At 55.4% G+C, this 21,953-nt stretch overlaps 3 protein-coding genes across 6 annotated transcripts in view; 1 reads left to right on the plus strand and 2 right to left on the minus strand.

Annotated features, from left to right (window-relative positions):
• Nucleotides 1–10,817, plus strand: part of Tecpr1 (tectonin beta-propeller repeat containing 1) — a 28,985-nt gene extending 18,168 nt beyond the window's left edge. For both annotated transcript variants that reach the window (XM_076840478.1, XM_076840477.1), the window contains 10 exons: nt 188–290; nt 4,437–4,533; nt 4,651–4,730; nt 5,703–5,759; nt 6,251–6,431; nt 6,960–7,095; nt 7,733–7,825; nt 8,791–8,897; nt 9,011–9,130; nt 9,282–10,817. In XM_076840478.1, coding sequence (XP_076696593.1) covers nt 188–290; nt 4,437–4,533; nt 4,651–4,730; nt 5,703–5,759; nt 6,251–6,431; nt 6,960–7,095; nt 7,733–7,825; nt 8,791–8,897; nt 9,011–9,130; nt 9,282–9,377 — 1,070 coding nt within the window. In that variant the 3' untranslated portion in view covers nt 9,378–10,817. The remainder of the gene's footprint in view (nt 1–187; nt 291–4,436; nt 4,534–4,650; nt 4,731–5,702; nt 5,760–6,250; nt 6,432–6,959; nt 7,096–7,732; nt 7,826–8,790; nt 8,898–9,010; nt 9,131–9,281) is intronic.
• A 2,192-nt stretch (nt 10,818–13,009) lies between these two features.
• Bhlha15 (basic helix-loop-helix family member a15) lies at nt 13,010–13,795 on the minus strand. The gene has a single exon (XM_076840673.1). The coding sequence runs from the start codon at nt 13,793–13,795 to the stop codon at nt 13,223–13,225; it is 573 nt and encodes a 190-aa protein (XP_076696788.1). The 3' UTR covers nt 13,010–13,222.
• A 2,164-nt stretch (nt 13,796–15,959) lies between these two features.
• Lmtk2 (lemur tyrosine kinase 2) overlaps nt 15,960–21,953 on the minus strand; it is an 85,473-nt gene continuing 79,479 nt past the window's right edge. For all 3 annotated transcript variants that reach the window (XM_076840015.1, XM_076840016.1, XM_076840014.1), the window contains 3 exons: nt 21,045–21,177; nt 20,563–20,805; nt 15,960–19,626 (listed from right to left, as the gene is read on the minus strand). In XM_076840015.1, coding sequence (XP_076696130.1) covers nt 19,598–19,626; nt 20,563–20,805; nt 21,045–21,177 — 405 coding nt within the window. In that variant the 3' untranslated portion in view covers nt 15,960–19,597. The remainder of the gene's footprint in view (nt 19,627–20,562; nt 20,806–21,044; nt 21,178–21,953) is intronic.

Here is a 21,953-nt window from a genome sequence, read left to right on the forward strand (position 1 = left end):
GTCCCAGACGAGACACCCAAGCCAGATAGGCCCTGGGGGCTCACTCAGCAGCCTGCTGACCCTCTCAGCTGCCTGGGTCCACCCCCCTCCCCACCTTATCTCTGAGTGCCTCTTAGAGCTTCAGAGGGAAATCCAGGCTTCCAGGCAGGCTGGGGCCTTAGGACCATGGGGCCTCCTCTCTCCCCAGGCCTGGCCAGCAGCACCAGCAACATCTACACACAGTCGGACGTGAAGAGTGTCTACATCTACGAGAACCAGCGCTGGAACCCCGTCACGGGCTACACCAGCAGGTTAGTGGCACCAAGGCACCCTGCCTGGGCCAGGTCCTAGTTCTGACAAAACTGGACAGCCATGTCCAATGTGGCCTCAAGCTGCGTCAGGTCCCCTACATAGAATTAACTGAACGTTACTGCTTGTGGAGGGCACTTCTCTCGGTGTACTGGATATTAAAACTCATTATTGAAGGGTATAACATTGGGCTGGGGTTGTGGCTCAGCGGTAGAGCTCTTGCCTAGCATGTGCGAGGCCCTGGGTTCAATCCTCAGCACCACATAAAAATAAATAAACAAAATAAAGGTATTGTGTCCAACTATAACTAAAAAATAAAATACTCAAAGGATATAACATTAAAAGTTCTCAAAACATATGTATGTATTACATAGCATATACACCTCTCACTGGGCATCCCACCTCCAACACCAAGCAGGTCAAGAGGAGAACACAGCCAAGTCTCACCCTGCCCCCATCATCCCTTGTCCCTCTTTGCCAAACCGCAGATCCTAACTTCTAACAAGATGGTGGTCTTACTTGGGTGTTGGGATAGGTGGAGGTAGTGAGGGAATGTCTCTTCTTTCCAGAATTTGCTCCGTTAGTGGCAACTTTTTTTTTTAGGGGGAGCGGTTACTGGGGATTGAACTCAGGGGCACTCGGCCACTGAACCACATCCCTGGCCCTATTTTGTATTTTATTTAGAGACAGGGTCTCACTGAGTTGCTTAGCACCTCGCTAAGGTTGCCGAGGCTGGCTGTGAACTCGTGATCCTCCTGCCTCGGCCTCCTAAGCCACTTGGATTATAGGCATGTACCACTGTGCCTGGCTTAGCTGCAGTTTTTGATGTTTAAGTGCACATAATCTAGTCAGTCTTTTCCTTTATATTAAGTAGAGTCTTTAAGAAAATCGTGTAGACAAGTCGTATAACCTGAGGTCACAACCGCTCATCTCTGTGGTGGTTGTGTCAAAGCAGCCACAGGCAGCATGTCCCTGGAGGAGCACCAGAATCTCCATCAAACTCACACACAGATGCCGACATTTGAACTGCATGACATTTCCACCTATCACAAAATGTGGTTTTTCTCTTAATCCTTTTCAACCACTTAAAAATGTAAAAATGTAAAAGTCAGCCTCAGCTTGGAGGCAGGTCCAGAGTGGGCAGTGTGCCTGGTTGGACCCAGGGTCCTCATATGTTGACCCCATTCTATAGGCTCTCTTCCTCAGCCTGGGGAGTTGGGTCTGGAACTGTTATATATTCTATAGAGCGTGAGGTCGCATTGGTTTGGTTTGGTTTCCATTTATTCATGTTTGATTTAATAAAGTTTTATTTTCCCAAATGTTCAGTTGCTGTGACATCTTTGAACCTCTTTTTCCCCCTTGCAGTACTAGGGATTGAACCCAGGGCTCTCTACCATGAGCTACAACCCCAGCCCTTTATTCATTTTTATTTTTTATTTTGAGCCGATATCTCACAAAGCTGTCCAGGTTGGACTTGAACTTGCAGTCCTCCTGCCTCAGCCTCCTGGGTGGCTAGATCACAGGTGTGGCCATCATATTCCTCTTTCTCTGAGCTTCTTAGCAGCTGGGACACCTTCACCCTGGTGCTTCTTGTGTGAACCACTTTAGTGAAAGTGCTTTGAAAGCACTCTGTTAGTCCTTTATTGATAAGCTCCGAGAAGGCCACGTTGGCCAGGGAGCCAGGTCTCCAAGACCACAGTGGGGACACATGTAGCTTTTAGCTGGGAAATTCCTCCAAGTTTGTCACACAAGACTAGCTGATTAAATCCGGGTGCGGTAGCACACGCCTGTAATCCCAGTGGTTTAGGAGGCTGAGACAGGAGGATCACGAGTTCAAAGCCAGCCTCAGCAAAAGTGAGATGCTAAGCAACTCAGTGAGACCGTGTTTCTAAATAAAATACAAAATAGGGCTGGGGATGTGGCTCAGTGGTCCAGTGCCCCTGAATTCAATCCTCAGTACTCCCGGCTCCCCTCCAAAAAGACTAGCTGATTCAGCTGATCCCAAATTTTGCCTTTGGACCACTTTTCTTAGATTTCTCTTCCACCCAGCTATTGCATCTCCTGGGACTAATCCTGCATTGACCCAGTTATGGTTCCTCTTGGGAGGTTTTCAGTGTTACTGGGACAGATCCTCTCACTGTCTTCAGTGGTCTTCTGACGATTCTTGAGGCAGTTCTAGATGAACTTGAGAAGTAGCTTGTCCCAGTCCTGGAAAACCCCTGGGAACCTAGAACAGGTGGTCTTGGATCCGAAGATCAGTTTGGGTTCAACAGCTGTCTTACAGTGTAAGTCTCTAAAATGTGAATGGAGGTCACCCTACATTAATCAAGTACTTCTCCTTATTTTCCTTTTTTTCTTGAGATACTAGGAAAAACCTGTGGTCTCGCATATTGCTAGGCAAGTGCTCTGCCACTGAGCTATGCCACTGCCCTATAATTTCTTCTTACTCAGACTTTGGGATATTTTTCTTTTCTTTCTTTTTATTTTCCATTTTTCCAGTACTGGGAATTGAACCCAGGGGTGCTCTACTACTATGCTACACCCCAGTTCTTTTTATTCTTTTATTTTGAGACAGCGGGTCTAAGTTTCCCAGGCTGACCTCAAACTTGATCTTCCTGCCTCAGCCTGCCAAGTATCAGGAATTATGGGTGTGCCACCCGCTCATACAGGTTTTGTGATTTTCTACACAGGGGTCTTGACATCTTTGGTGATAGTATTTCATATTTTTTATGCCATGTTAAATGGCGTGTTCAGACTTTTCTATTTCATGGTTTTTCTTTTCATTTTTCTTTTGGCACCAGAGATTGAACTAGGGCCACTCAACCACTGAGCCCCATCCCCAGCCCTATTTTGTATTTTATTTAGAGACAGGGTCTCACTGAGTTGCTTAGTGCCTCACTTTTGCTGAGGCTGGCTTTGAACTCACGGTCCTCCTGCCTGAGCCTCCGAGCTGCTGGGATGATAGGCCTGAGCCACCTCGCCGGGCTCCAATTTTGTGTTTTTTACCTGGGCTGGAGTGCAATTGGTTTCCTTTCGGGCTTTTTCAAAGTTGGTGAAATAAATATCAAGCAATATGAGGAACAAGCTGCATGGACCCTCCAATCTCACTGACCAAGGACACTAAACACCACATGCATTTTGGTTTTACCTTCTCACCTCCTTGGGTGTGTGTGGGCCTCTGGGAGGAGAGAAAGACGAGTACATGAAGGTGGGCTGCGGGGACAGTCCACCCCAGGTGACCCTGCCCATCTCCCCTCCACTCAGCCCTGGACGCAGGACAACCCATGGCACCTCCTGTGTGTAAATATTTGTGTGTCTCCCTGTTATCCCAGTAAACCAGAGGCAGAGCTTTTCTGAGCACAGGTCTTCCTAGAAACCCACACCCTGTCCCAGGGCCCTCCCAGCCTGCACTTGGCCCTCCGCTGCCCCACCCCCCCAGTCCTTACAAAGAAGGACTGCTCCCTCATCCAGAGAGAGGGCAGACAGGGCCAGGGAGGCTCCAGCCATGGGCTCTGGGCACCGGGGCCTCACAGCTGTGCCTACACCCGGTCCCTGCGCTGCTTGCTACTACTGTAATGCCCTATGGTGGCTGCGTGGCCTGGACAACAGAAATGCATTGTCCTGGGTTCTGGAGGCTGGAGATCAGCGATCAGGATGTCGCAGGGCTGGTTCCTTCTCCGGGCAGCAGGGAAGGGTCTTTCCCCTGCCTCTTCGGCCTCGCAGGCAGCCATCTCCACATCCTCCTCCCTCCCTGTCCACCTGTGTCCACATTCCCCTTGTTATGAAGATGTGAGTCAGATAGGGCCACCCTAGGGACCTCATCTCAGCCAGGTCACATCTGTACTTACTGGGTGTTAGGACTTCCTAGTCCTTTTGGGGGACCCTATTCAGCCCGGAATACCCAGGAGAGAGAGGCAGCTCCCAAACAGCGCTGTGGCCTCGGTGGGTGGCTTGGTTGTTATGGCCAGGGCACCATGGCGATGTGCATTGCCCTGGTTGGTCTCCCCACCTGGGCTGGTTCTGTATTTGCCCCTCATGCCTGGTGAGGGTGCCTGGGGCAGGGATGGGGTGCATGCCTACTTCTGGGATGTGTGGCAGGCTGGGCCTGTTCCCGGCACTCTCTTCACCTCGCACCCCTTGTCCTGCAGGGGTCTGCCCACCGACCGGTATATGTGGAGTGACGCTACGGGGCTACAGGAATGCACCAAGGCTGGCACAAAGCCCCCGTCCCTGCAGTGGACCTGGGTGAGTCCCAGGCTGTCTGAGGAGAGGCGTCTGCCTGCCCTGCCCTGCCCTGCCCTCCCCAAGTTCCTGGCTGGCTACAGATTTGGGGGTCACATTCTCACTGACGTGCCTCCCCAGGTTTCCGACTGGTATGTGGACTTCAGCATTCCGGGAGGCACCGACCAGGAGGGGTGGCAGTACGCCAGTGACTTCCCTGCGTGAGTATTTCTCTCTGCCCTGGGCCACATGGACCAGGTCCCTGAGCATCAGGACCCTGAGCTGTGTGGCCTCTTGTGTCTCGCTTCTGTGCAAGGCTGGCCCTTGCCCCAGCCCTGGTCACCTCAGCTGCTACAGGGCTGGGGCTGGTTGAGAGGAGTAGGCGGGGCCCAGGGGAGCTCCGCCCCACAGCTGGCCCACCTGGCTGCTGAGATTCCTAAACACCTGGCTCCTTCCTGCTGGGTCAGCCAGAAGGTTCTGGAGGACCAGTGGTGGGACCTGCTGGCCTGGGCTGAGGGGCTCCAGGAGGGTGAGGGGCCTTGGGCACCTTAGCAGGGAGTTCTGGGGGACACTGGGCCATTTCCTGAATGCCAGGTGGTAATGGGGCCAGTGCAGGGGATCGTGTCAGGGTGAGGGGCAGCCTCTTCAAGAGCGAGGCAGGCACTACTCTGGGAGGCCAGGTGTGTCCAGGGAGGTGCGGTAGGAGGATGGAGAAGCAGATGGTGAGCCACAAAGTGGGGGCTGCTGGCCACAGTGTTGAGACCCAGGTGGTTTGTACAGACCCTCACGTGGAGTCATGTCCAATCTAAGGAAGACCAAACCAGGAGCCTGAGTCCGGGCCTCGGTGGGTGGCTTCCAAGCAGAACCCAGCTGGGAGGAGGGAGAAGGTCCTGCAACCAGGCCTGGGACTGACCAGAGCCTCAGGCTGAGGGCTCCTCCCTAGAAGGACTCTGATGGGGCCTGTGGGGTGAGGGCCCTTCAGCCTGACCCTCTGGAAGGGCACTGCCCTCCCTGGCTCCAGGAGGCCCCAAGCCCGGGGGGCCCTTGCAGCGAGACACCCCTGACCCTGCTGCTCATCTGATCCTCTGACCTACACCAAGGCTCTGCCCGGCAGCAGTTTGAAAAGAATGTGTGTAGTGTCCTTTTCCAGAACCTTCCATAGGTGTCTTGATTTTTCCTTCCTCTTCTTGCAGCTCGTACCATGGGTACAAAACCATGAAGGATTTTGTCAGGAGAAGGTGCTGGGCCAGGTGAGCTAAGCCAGGGGGCGGGGCCCAGCCTGGCTCCTCCTGGGCTAGAGCTGCTGGCCTCTGATCTCCGTCTCCAGGGAAGAAACGGGAACAGGGAGGGAGGAGAAAACACAAAGTAAATGTCAGCTCAGGAAATGCCCGCAGGCTCCCAGCGCTCTGGTTTCTGAAGAGTTTGTTTTCAAGAACAAATAAGAGAAATGTCACTGGCAGGCCCTGCTTGTGGGCAGGAGAGAGGCCTGGCCAAATTGGGGGCAGAAAGGGGTCCACCACAGGCCCCTCATTCCTGCCCACGCGGGTGCCCTCCAGGGTCCTGGCCCTGCCCTCCCTGAGCCTGGGAATCTTTCCCCTCCTTCCTCAGTGGTGGTCAGTTGTCCATCTTGGCTGTGCTTTCTGGGCCCTCCGGGTGTCTACCTCAGGTGGCTGGGGCAGTGCCAGGCCCTGAGGCTTGCTGTCATGCGGGGCCCCTGAGTTGTGCTCTTTCCCCTGGACAGAAAATGCAAGCTGGTGACCAGTGGGCCTTGGCTGGAAGTGGCTCCCATCGCCCTTGGGGACGTGTCTATCATCCCAGAGAGCCCAGAGGCTGAGGGGCACACGCACAGCATTGCCCTGTGGGCCGTCAGTGACAAGGGGGATGTGCTGTGCCGCCTGGGCGTGTCTGAGCTCAACCCCGCGGTGAGCACCACCTGGCTCCTCCTGGCTGGGCCGCCCCGTCCTCCACGTGCTTCCTAAGATCGGCTCTGGTTCTGGAGTCAGGCTGGCTCAGGGCTCCCCAGGCCTGCCCAGGACGGTCCCTGTGGGTGGAGCCTGTCAATGGGCCCTCTGGGTGGTCGGTGTTGAGGATGAGTTGACGTGAGGAGCTGCCATCTTTCAGGGCCTATGCCAGGGGTCAGGGGGACAGAGCCAGGCCCAGGTGACATGGAAGATGTGTGGCACCTCGTTGAGGTGCAGATGCAATCATTTTCCATGCTTGAGGGATGAGAGGCCAAGTCCAGGGTCCAACAAGAGGCCAAGATCAGACTGTGGTCAGGGCGAGTCAGGCAGAGCCAGTTCAGTCAAAGCTTCCCTGGACACCCTGCGGTCCCCCAGGTTTCCCTCCCCAGGCAGGCTTGGATGTTGGACCTTGCACTGTAGCTGGGCTTGGGGGTACAGGGGCTCCCTGCCTCTGGGAGCTGCTTCAGCTCTCCTCCTCACTGCCCCCAGGGCTCCTCCTGGCTGCACGTTGGCACAGACCAGCCCTTCGCCTCCGTTTCCATTGGGGCCTGCTACCAGGTGTGGGCTGTGGCCAGGGATGGCTCTGCATTCTACAGGGGCTCTGTGTCCCCCTCCCAGCCAGCTGGTGAGTGCCGCCCTCCAGGAGGTCCCCAAGGGCCCAGGCTGGGATGGGGCATCAGAGTAAGGTTCTAGCTCAACTTGATAAGTGCTTAGTGGCACCTCTAGACCAGGCATAGGGGCCAGCTGGGGCCCCACCCACTGTCATAGCTGGTGACGAGGCCACCCCTTTACAGCTATCCCCATGTCCTGAGCCAGGCCTGTCTGACCCTTGCTGGGTGACCCACTGTGACCACTATAGACTGCTCTTTGCTGGCAATTTGGAAAGTGTCCCCTGGGGGAAGCTGGCACAGGGTAGACAGAAGGGTGGCTTGAGGGGCATACAGCTCCTTCCACCGAGTGGGAGAGTTTGAAGGTAGCCACCGTGACCAGCTCTGCTGTGTGCCCGGCTGGGCACCTTCGTGTCTGCCTTGGTAAGGCTGGTCTGTTGGGCCCTCTGTTGAAACCTGCCATACCCCTGGCAAGGCTGGGGTGTGGGGTGGATGGCTGGGGTGTGGGGTGGACGGCAGGGCCTGGGCAGCCTTGCTTGGCCCTCAGCCCCCACTAGGCCTCAGCTGCACATTGTTCAGCTGGGGACTGAGGCTGGCTGCATGTGGACTCTCAGATTTTGTGGGCGGCCCCCTGAGTCAGCTCTCCCATCACAGGTGACTGCTGGTACCACATCCCCCCTCCCCCCAAACAGAGACTATCACAGGTGTCTGTTGGGCAGACGTCTGTATACGCCCTGGATGAAAATGGCAAGTGGTTTCCGTTCTTGCATGCTGGGCCGGGAGGGTGGGGTTCCCCAAGGGAGGGTGGGGTTCCTGAGGGACAGCGGGCAGGCACCGACTCCTTCAGGAGGGGACGGCCTGCCTCTGGGTTTCTTCTTGATGTGACTGGAATTGTCCAGGCTTTTCTGAGCCTTGTTTCCCCTGGGGACGTGGAGCGCCAGGTGTCAGAGCCAAGCAGTTGGCCTGCATGTCAGCATGCCCTTCCCACACTGTGATGACCCTGGGGGTAGGACACTGAGCTGCAGCCCAGGTCTGGGCCAGGACGGAACAGGACAGCCCCGAGGTTCCCAACGGAAGACCTTCATACTGCCATGAGAGATGTCCAGCCTGAGGCCAGCCTTGGTGCTAGTCTCCTCCCCAAGTTAACCAGGGTTGGGTGGTCAGCGACTCCAGATGGCCAAGACCTAATAAAGCAGAAAGCTGGTCATTGCCACTTTCTGTTGAGGCTGGGTGACAGCATGGCAGGGCTAGCACCAGGAGCATCTTCTAGAAGATTCCATTGAGGTCTGTGACGTGGGAGCCTCACAGGAAACACAGGATGGCTTTCGCCATCCCTGACCCCTGGTCACCTTAGGCAGGCCTCTGGCCAGTTCCCTTCATGGTTGCGGGTGAGGAGATGCCAGGAGGAGGCAGAGTGCAGACCTGAGCCCAGGTGCTTCTCCAGATCCGGTTCTCCATTCTGTTTGTTTAGAACTCTCTGCCCTCAGTTTGTACCTCAGTAGGGAGAGGTGACAGCCCCAGCGCCGCCCAGCACAATGGGACGATTATGAAGCCAGGGAACCCGGGTGCGGAAAGGGCAGAGCTGGGCACCGCCCAGGCTCCACCGTGGGTCAGAGAGTGCGGGGTGTGAAGGAGCAGCGGGCGCCTCCTCCCCAGGCTCCCCGACCCGCTGCACCCCAGGAGGGGTCCTGACTTTCTGCTTCTCTCCCCAGGGAACCTGTGGTTCCGCGGAGGGATCACACCCAGCTACCCGCAGGGCTCCAGCTGGGAGCATGTGTCCAACAACGTGCGCAGAGTGTCTGTGGGGCCCCTGGACCAGGTGGGGAAGGGGCTGGAGGGTGCTGGGGTCTCTGGGCTCCCTCCCTGGCCTCCCCAATCCCACCCCAGCTGACCCACTGCAGCTGGGCCGGCTTCACTGGGCCTGTGTTCCAGGTCTGGGTCATCGCCAACAAAGTCCAGGGCAGCCATGGGCTGAGCCGGGGGACGGTGTGTCACCGCACGGGCGTGCAGCCCCGAGAGCCCAAGGGGCAGGGCTGGGACTACGGCATCGGGGTGAGTGTGTGGCCACCCTGCTGTACGCCCTCCTGAGGCGGAGCCATTGAGCTGGCCAGCCCAGCTGGGACCTGACCTAGGGGTGTGGGAAGGCCCTCGGCGGAGCCCCTCGGGGGTCCTGAGGCCTGGCTAATGTGGCTTCTCCTCCCAGGGAGGCTGGGACCACATATCTGTCCGGGCCAATGCCACCAAGGCCATCCGGAGTGTGACCCAGGAGCAGGAGGCCCACGGCCCTGTCTGCTGCTGAGGCTGCCCAGTCACCTGGAGGCTGGGATGGTGACAGGCTTGAGGATCAGGCTTGAGCCCTTCTGGGCTGAAGAGTGCCCGCGAGAAGACATCGTCAGGACGACTCAGGAGGGCACCTGGCGGGTCGTGGCCCCTTCAGAGGCGCAGGCTGAAGTGCGAGGGTGTAAAGCCCACAGGTGTCCCCCGTCTGCCAGGAGAGCTGTGGCGCGGGGAGGGACCCTGGGCCCCCGCCTGTCCCATCTGCTCCTTGCCCTGCGCTGACACCTGCCCAGGCCCTGAGCCTGGAGCTCGGAGCTTGCCAGCAACTCTGGCCCCGGGAGCAGAGCCAGGGAGGAACCCTTCTGAGCCAGGTGCCCCAGATCGCATCTGGGCCCTGCCCTGCCCCAAGAGAAATGGCTGCGGGGCTCTGGACCCCCTGCCACGGGCTGTGGTCATTCCTCAGAGCAGGGTTTAGAAGCAGATCTAGTTTGGAAAGTTAAAACAGAGGTAGCGAGTTGGAGATGAGTGCTCAAGTGGAGGGCCTTCCCCAGGTGAGCTGGGCCTGCTGGGTGCATGGAGATGTGCGGTCACCTCAAGAACCTTCCATGGTGGGGGAGGCTCCTCATATGGAGGATCTGGGATCCTGTTGCAGGGTGGCAAGGTAGAGGGGAGCAGTGTCCTGGGCCCCCAACATTGTGGGAAGCAAGACTGTGCTGTGGGCAGGGTGTGGACAGAATCCCCCCAGCTGTCCTGCCCCCAGGGCAGGGAGAAGGCACCTTCCCCCTGATGTGAGAGTCCTGCTGTGCCGGGCCAGGAGGAAGTGCTTAGCCAGTGGCCCTTGCCCTGGGTAGCCTCCGTGCTGCCGGCTGCCCCTGTGTGCCCCTTAGGCAATGTCTCCAGTCACTTCCTACAGCTGGACACTGTGCGAGGGAGGTGACCAGAGCCATGTCCTGTCCACGCTCCTTCTGAGGAGGCTTGAGTAGCCGGGCTCCTGACTGGCTCCCCATCTGTCTGTGGTCAGGAGGGGTCGGCTCTGCCGTCATCTGTGATTCCAGTTTGCTGTGGAGGGTTTGTCACCAGAAGCTGACCTTAGGCATGGTCTTCTTGGGGTTCCCCTCCCACATGCACTCAAGGACCTAGTGTTCACAGTCTCTGGAGGTGGGACCTGGCGAGCCTGAGTATGGCGCCCAGGGGAACGATGGAGTGGCCCTGGGCTGACCCTCCGCTTGTCTGCATGTTAGGCCTGAGTGGGCATCGTGGTTTGTTCCCCCCAATGTGACCTGTATGTTTCTGCTGTGACTTGCTGTCTGCAGGTGGCTCTCAGCGAGGCACTGGGTGTCACTCTGCCCCCTCTCCAGAGTGACATGGCCTCTTGCTGCTCAGCACCAACAGTTCACCTGCTCAGCATCCCTGTCTTGACCCCTGGGATGCTTTATTCAGTAAACACTCGCACCACTGTCAACGGCATGGGATGTTTTATTAAGACATTTGATTAAGATGCACAGTTGCCCCTGCACTCGTGGGCGGGGCCAGAGCATCGTTCGTCCTGAAATATTTTATTTCCATTTTACGACACAGCATCCATTTTTTTAGTACTTTGAAGGGACCATTAGAAAAAAATAAGAGTAACTTTGGGTCATTTAAGAAGCATTTTTCACCACAATGAGGACGGGGGTGCAGGCCGTTCGTTCCAGTTGAGTTTCCCCAGATGGAAACCGCTCTCAGTTCTGGCGTCTGCACTGCCCTGGTGGGAGGTGACAGGATCTGCCTGGGAGGAGTTGGGGGAGGGTGGGGAGCTGGTGGCCCAGGGGACCTGGGCTCCGATCAGGTGGGTGGCTCCAACCCACTTGTCCGAGGGCTTGAGAAAACAGCCCTGCAGGATGGAAGAGTCCGGCCTGGGCTTAGGGCCCTGGGCCTGGGTGGAGGGGGACCCAGCAGCTGGCCGGCTGGCTGCCAACCTGTTCCCTGACCTCTCCCCAACATCTGGCATCCTGAAGTGGGACTTGGGCCTCTGAAGATCCTTGGTGTGGTCCAGGGGCGTACAGAGCCCCTGCCACGGGTGAAGAAGACCTGGCCAGCTGGCCCAAGTCAGTCTCTGGGAAGAAAGCGCCAGGAGGCTGTTGTCCTGTAAGGCAGTGACCCAGACCCAGTCTCAGGTGGGGGCTCCTGGACAGAGCTGTGCTGACACCGTCCCTCCCCCTGCTTTCATGCTTCGATAGTTAGTGCATCCGGCAGGCACCGGGATGGACGGCACCTGCCCTGACCTGGGCTCTGCTGGAACCGAGCCGCTGGTCTGCAGCCCCGAGTCCCCTCAGCTAGAGGAGGCCTCTACCATCTTGTGAGCTGTTGGGCAGGTCCTCCACAGCAGGGAAGGACTGGGCTCTGTCCCAACCTCAGCTCACATGGGTTGATGCCCTGACCACTGACCTTCCACAGTGAGGGGCAGACAGGAAGACCTGGAGTGTCCACCTAGCCCATGGTGAGGGCCAGCTGGGGTATTAAGGCCAGACCAGGCCTACTGGGACTGGCAGGAGGGACACACAATACCAACAAGTCGAGAGCCACGTCCAGAGGGCCTGACCAGGAGGGTTAGGATTGGGTGGCTAATGCCTATTCCTTGGGGTGCCACATGCTGCCCTTCACATGGCCAGGGCTGACCCCAATTCACTGGTGCCTTCAGCGTCTGGTGCTGTGCCCCTCTAGCTTGGGTAGGAGCAAGGCTGCCTCTTGGGAGTGGACTAGCAAGAGTCCATGGCCCAGTGTGGCCCCCACCCACAGCAGCTCAGGAGGGACCTGGCTCCCAGGGGACTCTGGGTCAGCTCCGGGCAGAGGGCCAAGGAAGGGGAGATGCCAGCAGGAGTTGACAGCAAAGTGGCCGAGTCCGGCAGAGCCAGTGGGGCAGGAACGCCCCAACAGACGGAAGCAGGGCCAGAGGCTACGGGGCTGCCAAGCCACCCAGTCCTTGCCATCAGGGAGCAAGCTGTGGGGGAAGGGATGCTCCTGCCACCCCAGGCTCCTCCTTGCACTAAACCCCAAAGGCCCCAACTCAGAACAGGCCCTGAGAAATCCTCAAGTCCTGTGCCAATTAGATGGTGGCCCCACATCAGTGACAAAGATGAATAGCAAACTGGGGTGGGGACCCACAGGAGGCCCAGGACAAACTCCCCCTGTGCAGGGGCTTGGGGGCTCCTCTCAGGAATACAATCCCCTCTCCAGCCCAGTTCCACTGCCTCCCCAGGAGTCCCCACCCCGAAGAAGAAGGAAGCTCCTCCCCGCCAGCTCCCTTTATCAGAGATCATCTGATTAGGGTGTCCAGAGGCTGAAGAGCCGCCATCTTGGCTCTGCCCTATTCCCTGGGAGGCCTTGGGCCCAGGGCCTCAGGTTACCCTAAATGAGAAGGCTGAGCCCAGGCCCTGTAGCCCTGCGGTTGAGCTCGGAGGCTCCCTTTCCAGCCTTGGCTTCACCAGTAGCAGAGAAACTTGTAAGTAGACATTTTTCTGGAATCTCCCTGTGCCCAGGAGGGAGCGGCCCACTGGTGGAGAGAGTCCATTTGGGAAGGCGAGGGCCTTTCCACACATGCCTAGTCCACTTGGCTCAGAGATAAAATGGAGGACCTGGGATGTGCAGAGATGCTTTGGGCTCATGCTGCCCAGGGTCATGGCCCAGACCAGACCACTTGCTTGTCTCTGGACAACTGGAAGAAACGTCTCCAGGCAGTGGCTGAGCTGAGCATTCAGGGAAGATGGATCTGCTGGGGCCACAACCTCGTGAAGTGTCACCAACTGGTCTGGGGCTTGCAGCACGGAGGACCAGGGCTGGGATGGGCTGGCTGGGCCACCGCTGCCGGCCCACCCCTGGACCTGGCTGTTAGGTGCCCTCCCGGAAGCTGTGGATCTGTGTGGAGTATCGCTGCAGGTGGCCCTGGGGCTGAGCCTCGGTGGCTCCAAGGGTGCCCCCGGCCGATTGCTGCTGTTGCTGCTGGTAATGTTGGTAGAGCTTGGGGCCCTGCGCCGGGCCCTGCCCCTCCAGGCCCTGGAGGCGGCCACTGGACATGGTCAGGATGGTGGTGGTCAGCGACTTGATGTAGTTCTTGGCCAGGGTGAGCGTCTCGATCTTGGAGAGCTTCTTGTCGGCCCGCACGTGCGGGATGACCTCGCGCAGGGCCTGGAAGGCGTTGTTGAGCTTGTGCATGCGCTGCCGCTCCCGCTCGTTGCTCTCCAGCCGCCGCTGGACACTGCTCTCCCGACGGCTGCTGGGACCCTGCCGGCGGCGCCCACCCTCTGCCCGTGCCCCAGCTCCCCGGGGGGTCCTGCTCCGCAGACCCTTGGTCAGCTCCATCCCTGAGCCCGACTGGGGCCTCTCTGCTGTCTGCTCCTCAGGCGTGGCCTCCGTGTCCTGCAGTGATGTCCGGCGCCGGGGTGGCCGATTCTTGGTCTTCATGGCTGCAGACCGGTTGCTGGGATGGAAGGCCCTTGAAACTGAAATCCAGAACACAGGCCATTCTGTGGTCACTCACCATGGCTAGTGGACATTCAGGATGGCCCATACCATCGGTGTCTTTGCCAATGAAATGGTATCAGTAGCCAGTGGCAGCGCAGCAGTTGGTGCAGGTAAGTGACCCTAGGGTCCTTTCCATTCACGTGCTGAGCCCTGAGCTCATCTGGGCCTGGCTGGGGCTGGACCTCAGTGGCCTCAAGTGTTCCTCCCAGCCCTTTGCTGCTGCTGCTGTTCATCTGTCTGATCTTACCCCAAACCCTCAAACCTTCCTGTATCTTATGTCCTTCTTTCTCTGAGGGGGTGGATGGCTCACATTGACCAGTGGACCTTATTCTGGTCCCATGCCCCTCCCTGCCCCTTGAGTGCCCCCTGAGTTTAGGTGACCTTCGGCACTTTGCTTAGACCACCCAGAGATATGTCCCCACCCTGGCTTAGGGTGGCTCCTGCAATGCCTCAAGTTTGCCCCAAGGATAGGCATGCTGCCTTACATGACACTCAGGGACAATATTGGGACCAGAACCACTGTGGACATAAGGCAGCTGTCACAGGTCAGAGGGTGACCATTACTGCCAGGACCCCACAGCAGACCCCAGTCCCACCACGTGGACAGCACCAGCTGCGTGTACAGGAGCCCAGGCTCCCGGTGACCACCACCTACCTGGGTTTTCCCCCTCCGCGGCCACCTGGTCCTGCCTCTGGGTCTCCTCCCCGCAAAGCACCCAGACGCCCCAGCCTCCCGGTTACCTGGGGATCCGCGGCCGCACGCGCCGAGGAGGCTGCCCACGGGGGACAAGGACACGTCGCTTTAGCCGCCCCGGGCGGGGCCGCGGACGCATGTAAATGAACTCGCTGGGCGGGGGCGGGGCGGGGCGGGGCCGTGCGGGGCGCTGGGCACCTGCTGCCGGTGGGCGGCCACGCCCCCATTCCCTGACCGGTGGCCGCGCAGTGGCGACCAGCACCGGGACCTGCTCGCAGCCCGCCCCCGCCTACCCACCGCCCCGTTGTTCCGGATCAGCTGGAGCCCAGGCTGGCGGCCATTCCCCCGGTGGGGAGCCCAAGCCCCTGGGGGCCCGCGGAAGCCCCAGGGCCACAACTTGCCTCCGGGTTAAGGCTCAGAACTCGGAGCCAGTCGAGCAGCCAGTCGCGAGCCAGCCGCCCTAGGATAATGGAGAATCTTATTAATCTTTAGAATTTTGACACAGGGTTCCCCTAAATTGCTGGGGCTGGCCTGGAACTGGCAATCCTCCTGCCGCTAGTAGAGAATCTTTAAAGGACAGCAGCCACAATCCTTGAGCAAGGGCTAGTGTTCCCTGGCTCCCAGGGCACCCCAAGTTTTGCTGTAAACCCTGCATCCCCCAAGAGCTTGGGGATGCCTGGGTTTCCTTTCCCACGCTGCCCCCCAAACGCCCAGGCTTGGGGTGGTGCTCTTGGTAGCTCCTGGTGGCCTGTCCTGGTTGGTGGGAAGGGGCTGGCAATTTCTAGATTTGGGGCAGACAGCTTGTGCTCAAAACCGACTCTGCCACTCATGGGCTGTGTATCACCATCCCTGGTGGCAGCCTGGCCACCTGCTACAAGGGATTAAAAGATGCTAAAAGCAGCACCTTGCTCAGGAGCTGAGAGGCCAAGCCCCAGTCCAGCTAGGACTGTGTGGACCGTCATGGGACTGGCAGCCTCAACTCCACTGGGCCGTGCTGCCATGTCTTGGGCACCTCTGAATGGAGACTCATGTCTGTTTCATCTATACACTAAGGGTCTCACCTGGGACGTGAGGTGACTGGAGTCAGCCCTATGGGCCATAGTTATGGCAGGAGGCTGTCGAATACCTCTTAGCCACTTGCACCTGGGGTAAGGGACCAGAGGGATGCCCCTCTCCATGCAGAAAGGCTGGTTTTGAGTGGAGATGAGCCTTGTGGCTAGGGGCTCTTTAAGGCTGGGCCAAGTGAGGACCTCAAGGACAGACGCTCCAAGGCAGCTCGGCACCAGGACACCCTTCCCCGCCCTATTCTTGCATGATGGAAAAATCACAGAATAAACGAAGCAACAGAGTTTATAAATATATAACTATATTTATTTTGAATATTAAATAGTTTTTAAATTACAAGCAATTTATTGAATCACACTATGCATCAATATACAGTAAAAATCTTACAATTTAAAAATGTACACAATTTAAACTGAAAGTTCATTAACTGTTATATTGCCGTGAACCTCTTCTGACTGTTCAGTACAAAGGCCTGGTAGGTACGATTGCCCCAGGCCTCTATCTGTAGATGAGTCCCATCATCCAGACCCAGCTAAGCCATTCTAGCTGACCTGGATGGGTGTCGATAATGCAATACTGTCAACACATCTTCAAGAACTTATTTATATGCTAGAGAGTTTTCTTTTTTAACAGCCAAGACTGGCGCCAACCGCACTGCTACTTAGAAATATTGTTTCTGAGATTTCTGTCTGAAGTAACTGTATGCCCATTCTTTTTTTAAGGCTACTCCTCATGAGGTCAATGCTCTGAAGCCCCCCATAACTGAAACCCAACATTTGGAGTATGACACTTGCATTGCATCTGAATTTTTAGGTGACTGACTGAGTAGAGAACTCTGCCAGGCCCCTGGGACAGACATGCAAAGATCATTAACTCTACAAATACCCTATGGGAAATATGAGTGAAAGGAAGAGGTTTTTGAAAGGTGTTTTACGGCAGCAAGACATACAAAGATTTTTTTCTTAGATAAAACCATCTCTATAGAAACAGTCAGGCCTGAACATTTAAAAATAGAATAGATGATCTGTTTTTAATTCAGCTTTCTTCTTTCGCCCTTAAGATGAATGGCTTCTGACCCAGACACAGGACCTGAGTCTCAGAAGGATCTGGGAGGACTTTCTCTACAGTTCTTTTTCTGCTTATGACAGGGCTGTTTGATAACACAAATCAGCATCTAGCTAGAAGGGGAATGACAGTTAGATTATTCATATTACATGATTTAAACATACACACTCCACCAAAGTAAGATCGAAATCAAGTCAGACACATCCCGTATGGCTACCCAAAGGAGGCCAGGAAATGCCTCAGGTATTAGAAACCTCCCCACTTGGTCTAGAGAATGCCGATGATTTACTTCATTGCATAACTTTTTAGAACAAGTACCATTCATAAAACCCACTACTGGTAACCAACTTACTAGTTAAAAAATAAAAAGAAACAAAGAAACCCAACAACAACCCCCCAACAACCCTGAATTGAACAACAAAGCGCATGCTTGACACTTCAAAATGGGTTGAAGTTTTAATCTATTGAATTAAATTTCTTTGTATTGCTTGAGATTTCAAAAAATCATGTTGACTCACATGTGTATCAGAAATACAGTCTTCCCTTCCATGCAACACCACAGTAAGATCCAACCCACCCCATTCCCAACTCAAGGTATAAAATGCTTTTGGCAATTAATTATGAGAGTGATACAGACCTAAAATTAAAAAATGTGGGAACTATGTTGTTAAAAAATCTTGACATAGTGAAAAAAAGTACAGCCCTCAAATAGCAGTGAATGTATCCTGGGCTAACTACATAAGAAGGCTATATATTCTATGGATCTCTTGATTTTTTAGTCACTTAAGTCTGAACTCCTTAAGCCTATAATTTGAAAAAACGAACATAATCACATCTCATTTATCTCTCAACCAAGACTGGTAGATAGAGGTTAAAAAAAAAAAAAAAATCAGAAAACTCAGGAAGTTGCCACAGCAAGAAATTCAGTTCTGACATTTTGGCAAAATCACCTTCCAAAGCCCTGCTTCCATGTCCAGACCCAGCGCTCGAACCCGGCCGGAGTGCACTATGGTCAGACCATGGCGGGGGCCGGGGGGGGGGGGGGGGCTCCATTCTGAATTTTCTTGCTTTGGAAAGTTTTATTGCTTAGTAGAAAAAATTTGCAGAGTGAATCAGAATTCATAATAAAGGTCACAATTTACCACCTACATTCACTCCAGCCAAGGTCCACATTTGCATTCTGCACAGGGACTGGAGCCAGCTGACGTCACAACTCCAGCCGCAGTCTAGAGACTCATTCCAGTGTCTTGCTGGAGTCTGGAAATCAGATCAGCACCCGAAAATATTTGGGGCGAAGGACCAGTGTGAGGGGACCCACCCCAGTAGGATCAGTGCTAGCTCAGCACAGCGCGGCTATGCCACACTAGCCACCGGAGACTTCCTGGTGCCAACATAGAGCTCAAGGATGGTAGGATGAGGGCAGCTTCGGGTCAGGGACGCCTGATTCCTGCCAGCCGGTGATAAAGCCGCACTGCAAATGCTCAGTCCCTTTCAAAACAAGAGGAGAACTTGGTGCTTAATGTAGAAGGAAAAGGCTGTGCAGATGAGCCCCTGGGCCATGCAACTTGTGACAGTCACACAGGATAACCCTGAGGGCACATCAGCTGCTGGGCTCTGCCGAGGCCCCCTGTTTTTTTCCTGGCAGCCGCAAGGCACAGTCTATCTCCTGGGTTACAAAGACACCAGCCATGACTTGGGAGTGGCTCTGAGGGGGAAATCAGCTTTGGAGATTTCCTTTTTTTCCAGTGCTAGGAATGGAAGCAGGGTCTCGGGCACGCAAGGCAAGTGCTCTAGCACTGAATTATGCCCTCTCCCTGGAAATTTTTTAAGAGCTTGATTCAACCACACCCGAAGTAGACAGACAAAATTATCCATACCGTGCCCAGCATCCAGAGCCCTCTACTGGGACGCATGGGGATGCCAGTGCCTCGGAGGAGGGACGCGTAGAACCCCTGCAGCCTGGCCCCCCTGGGGGAGGGGAAGGTGGCCACATTCTGCCTGCAACTTGCCTGACCTACTACGGCAGAAACTGGCCTTAGAGAACAGTGACCTGCAGCCAAGTTTCGGGGTGCACCTCCTGTCAATTTTTACCAAAGGGTTGAAAAAGTGGGCGCAGAGTGGGAGCATCCCACAGAGAGGCTGCAAGGCCTTTGAGCTGCTCAGAGAGGCCTCGTGTGCTACAGGGGAAGCAGCTAATAGAGAACAGACAAAATGTGTTCGATTCTATCAACAAAACAGAGCAGTATTTTTGGACTCATCAAAAATATTTCCTATAAGAACATAAAACACTAACATTCAGAATCAATATCATTTATGAAAGAGTACCATATGTACAGTTCCAACAATTCTGAAGACGGCATAACACTCAAAATATTTAAGCTTTACAAGTACCATGCAGAGCAAATAAACTATTTAAAAAAAAAATCAAACTAGTGAATAGCACCAGCTTGACCTGCCGTATTTTCCTTGAATAATTTACCATTCTGTACAATATTGGGACTCTTGGAACACTTATCCACAGTGCAATTACAGAGAGCAATTAGTGATTTCTTTAAGAACAATAAATATGGCTCACTTGTGACCATTCCCCTGGTGCACCCTCCACAGCACCTGTACCCAGACCAGGAGGCACAGGTGTGGACGTGGAAGAGGAGGCAGAAAACAGACACACACCCTGGTGCACATGGTTCCCCCACACATGTGCAGGCAGTGTGCCACCTTGCCAGGATGACCAGCCATGAGCACTTCAAGTGTGAGGGGCCGCTGGTGCGCAGCTGCAGAGGGCCCAGCTGCCCGGTCTGGCGGTGGTCCAGCAATCTTTCACCTTCGGAGTCCCTCTCCCAGGCTCACGGTGGCCAGCGGTGGGCAGGACTGCTTGGCTGACTCGGGGAGCTGCTTGGTAGAGTTGTCTGCAGCAGCTAATCCTTTTCTCCATCTTCACTGCTGCCTATTTGGGAAACAACATGACACGATGGATTTTAAGAACTGTCCCCAAAAGTAACAGTACAGAGCATCTCTGACCAGCCTGGCAGGAAAAGGAACTGCGGCTCATATCTGCTGTCACACCTGCCCGAGCTGCCCTGTGTGTCCTCGGAGCAGCACTTGCCAACTCCACACACACAGCTGCTCGGCTCTCAGGGTGGCTCTGCGTCCACGCTCAGAGCACAGAAGAAACCAGCCCCGACCTGCACGTCTGCCCCTGGAAGACTGCAGGGCACAGGCATTATCTAATCAGCACAAGGGAAACAGTGCAAACACAGATACCAGCTCTTTATGTTTCACAGTTATTATTTGAGCTGTAAACTTCAAATAAAAAAAATGTACCTATTAACATTTATCTTTTAATCTAAGTACAGGGAAAAAGAAGCCAAATGTTCAGATATTGCCCCTTCAAATGTGCCCCTGCCATGAATTCCCACCTGGTTCTCTATCACAGAGACCAAAACTTAATGGCAAAATCAACAACCCCAGGGAAGAGCCAGAGTGCACCAGGCTCAATTTCAAAACCACAGGTCAAGTATTCTCAGCTTGCACTTTCTGAAAGGCTGTATCTGTGGGAAAAACAGGGACCAGCAGCAAAAGGAGAAAAGGGGAAGAAAAGGGGGTGGAGCACTGCCTGGGGAACTCCTCAAGTCCTCCAGGTGGCCTTAGGGTGGTTCCCACCTCTGGCTGGGGTCAGCAGCCCAGCAGCAGCAAGCAGCCATGAGCCTGCAGAGTAACCTGAGGACACTGTTGAGACGGTGGAGTTTTATAAACACAGATGTATTATCTACTCAGCAGACACCAAGAAAACAGACCACCACGACTGGAGTCCAGGGAGCATCCCCAGCGGAGAACCGCCCCACCCCCACCACGGCCCCAGGACACACAGGCTGCCTCTCACCTCCCTGCTCAATGTCCGAGTCCGTGAGGTGCGTGAGAGAGAAGCTGGCGATGTTGGCAGGAGAGATGGAGAACCTGGAACAGGGGGACACGTGTGGCCAGCTCTGCTCTGTGCTCCGGGCCGGTGGCGGGGGAGAGAAGTACTTGGACGTTTGAAGGGAAGGCTTGGAACCAAGGAGGTTGCTTGTCGTCTTGGACATGAAAGGATCGGCAGAGAAGTCATCATCCCATTCAAAGCCTCCACCTGGAAATAAGCCAACCCCAGATTATCACTTTGTGATAAGGACGAGAGGGAGCACTGAAAGGACAGGCTCGCCTGGCACATCCCCAGACACTGCCCAGCTAGCATACGTTGGGGCCGATCCCCCGTGTCTCGAGGCTGGGGAGATCACTTAAAGCAACAAATGACGTTCTGCAAACACACTGGCATTATTTGAAGCTCTATTTTTCTGTTTTTCAAAGTCAGACAGAGAAGCTAAATACCTTCTTCATCCGTGGAGCTTTCAGAATTTATGCACCTGCTCAGGTAGGGGGAGTCAGAAGACGGTGCTGGGCTGTTTGGCCCTGGGCCATGAGCTTCTCCTCCACAGTGTCCCAGCTCTTTGGTTGGGGTCTCCTGAAAAGCCGAAGAGAAATTCCTGTGAGCCCGCCCTCAGGAGCAAGCCCAGCAGCATGGCTGTACCCAGCTGGTGGGAGCATCAGGAGGACTAACTCTGAAGTGTGCATCTTAAAGCAAGGGTGGTTTCGGTCCTGGGTGGGAGGAGACAAACACAACACTGCCCCTCCCTATGAATGCAGCTCTGACACCTGGGCAGGATGTGTGAAGTCGCTCCACAGCCACCGTGAAGTGACACACAGGAAGATGGGGAAGAAACCCAGAATTCAAGTGCCACCAAACCAGCAATGCACTTGCCTTGTTTGCCTCCCCCATCTCCTCACCTGGGCTCAGCTCTGCCCTGCCACACAGTGGGCTTGAGCTTTGAGCTCGAGGAAGGGGGTTTCTGATCCAGACAGAGACTCCGCAGGGAGCTGCAGGGAGCTTGCTTTCTTTTTCCCTGGTTTTCACCCCAGCCCCAGTCAATCCTGGGATGAAAGTGCTATGATTCTGAGGGGAGAGAGGCTTCTTCTGCGTGGACCATCGGCAACCCCCAAAGGGCAAGTGGGTGGGACCCCTGCTGACAGCTTGCTGTCCTCCTGTTCAGCAAGCATGAAGCACAGAGGAGGACCAAATGCGGGAGGCTCTAAGAGTGGACAGCACAGGGCTATCACAGGAGAAGGAACTCAGAAAAGCAACCCTAGAAACTGGGTGAGGAGCTCCCAGGCCTACCCTTGGGCTTACTCTAAATAACCAACAAAGCTCTGAAAACTGAATTATGGGGAAGGCGGAAACCA

Source organism: Callospermophilus lateralis, chromosome 19 (genome assembly GCF_048772815.1).
Source record: "Callospermophilus lateralis isolate mCalLat2 chromosome 19, mCalLat2.hap1, whole genome shotgun sequence".
Lineage (NCBI taxonomy): Eukaryota > Metazoa > Chordata > Mammalia > Rodentia > Sciuridae > Callospermophilus > Callospermophilus lateralis.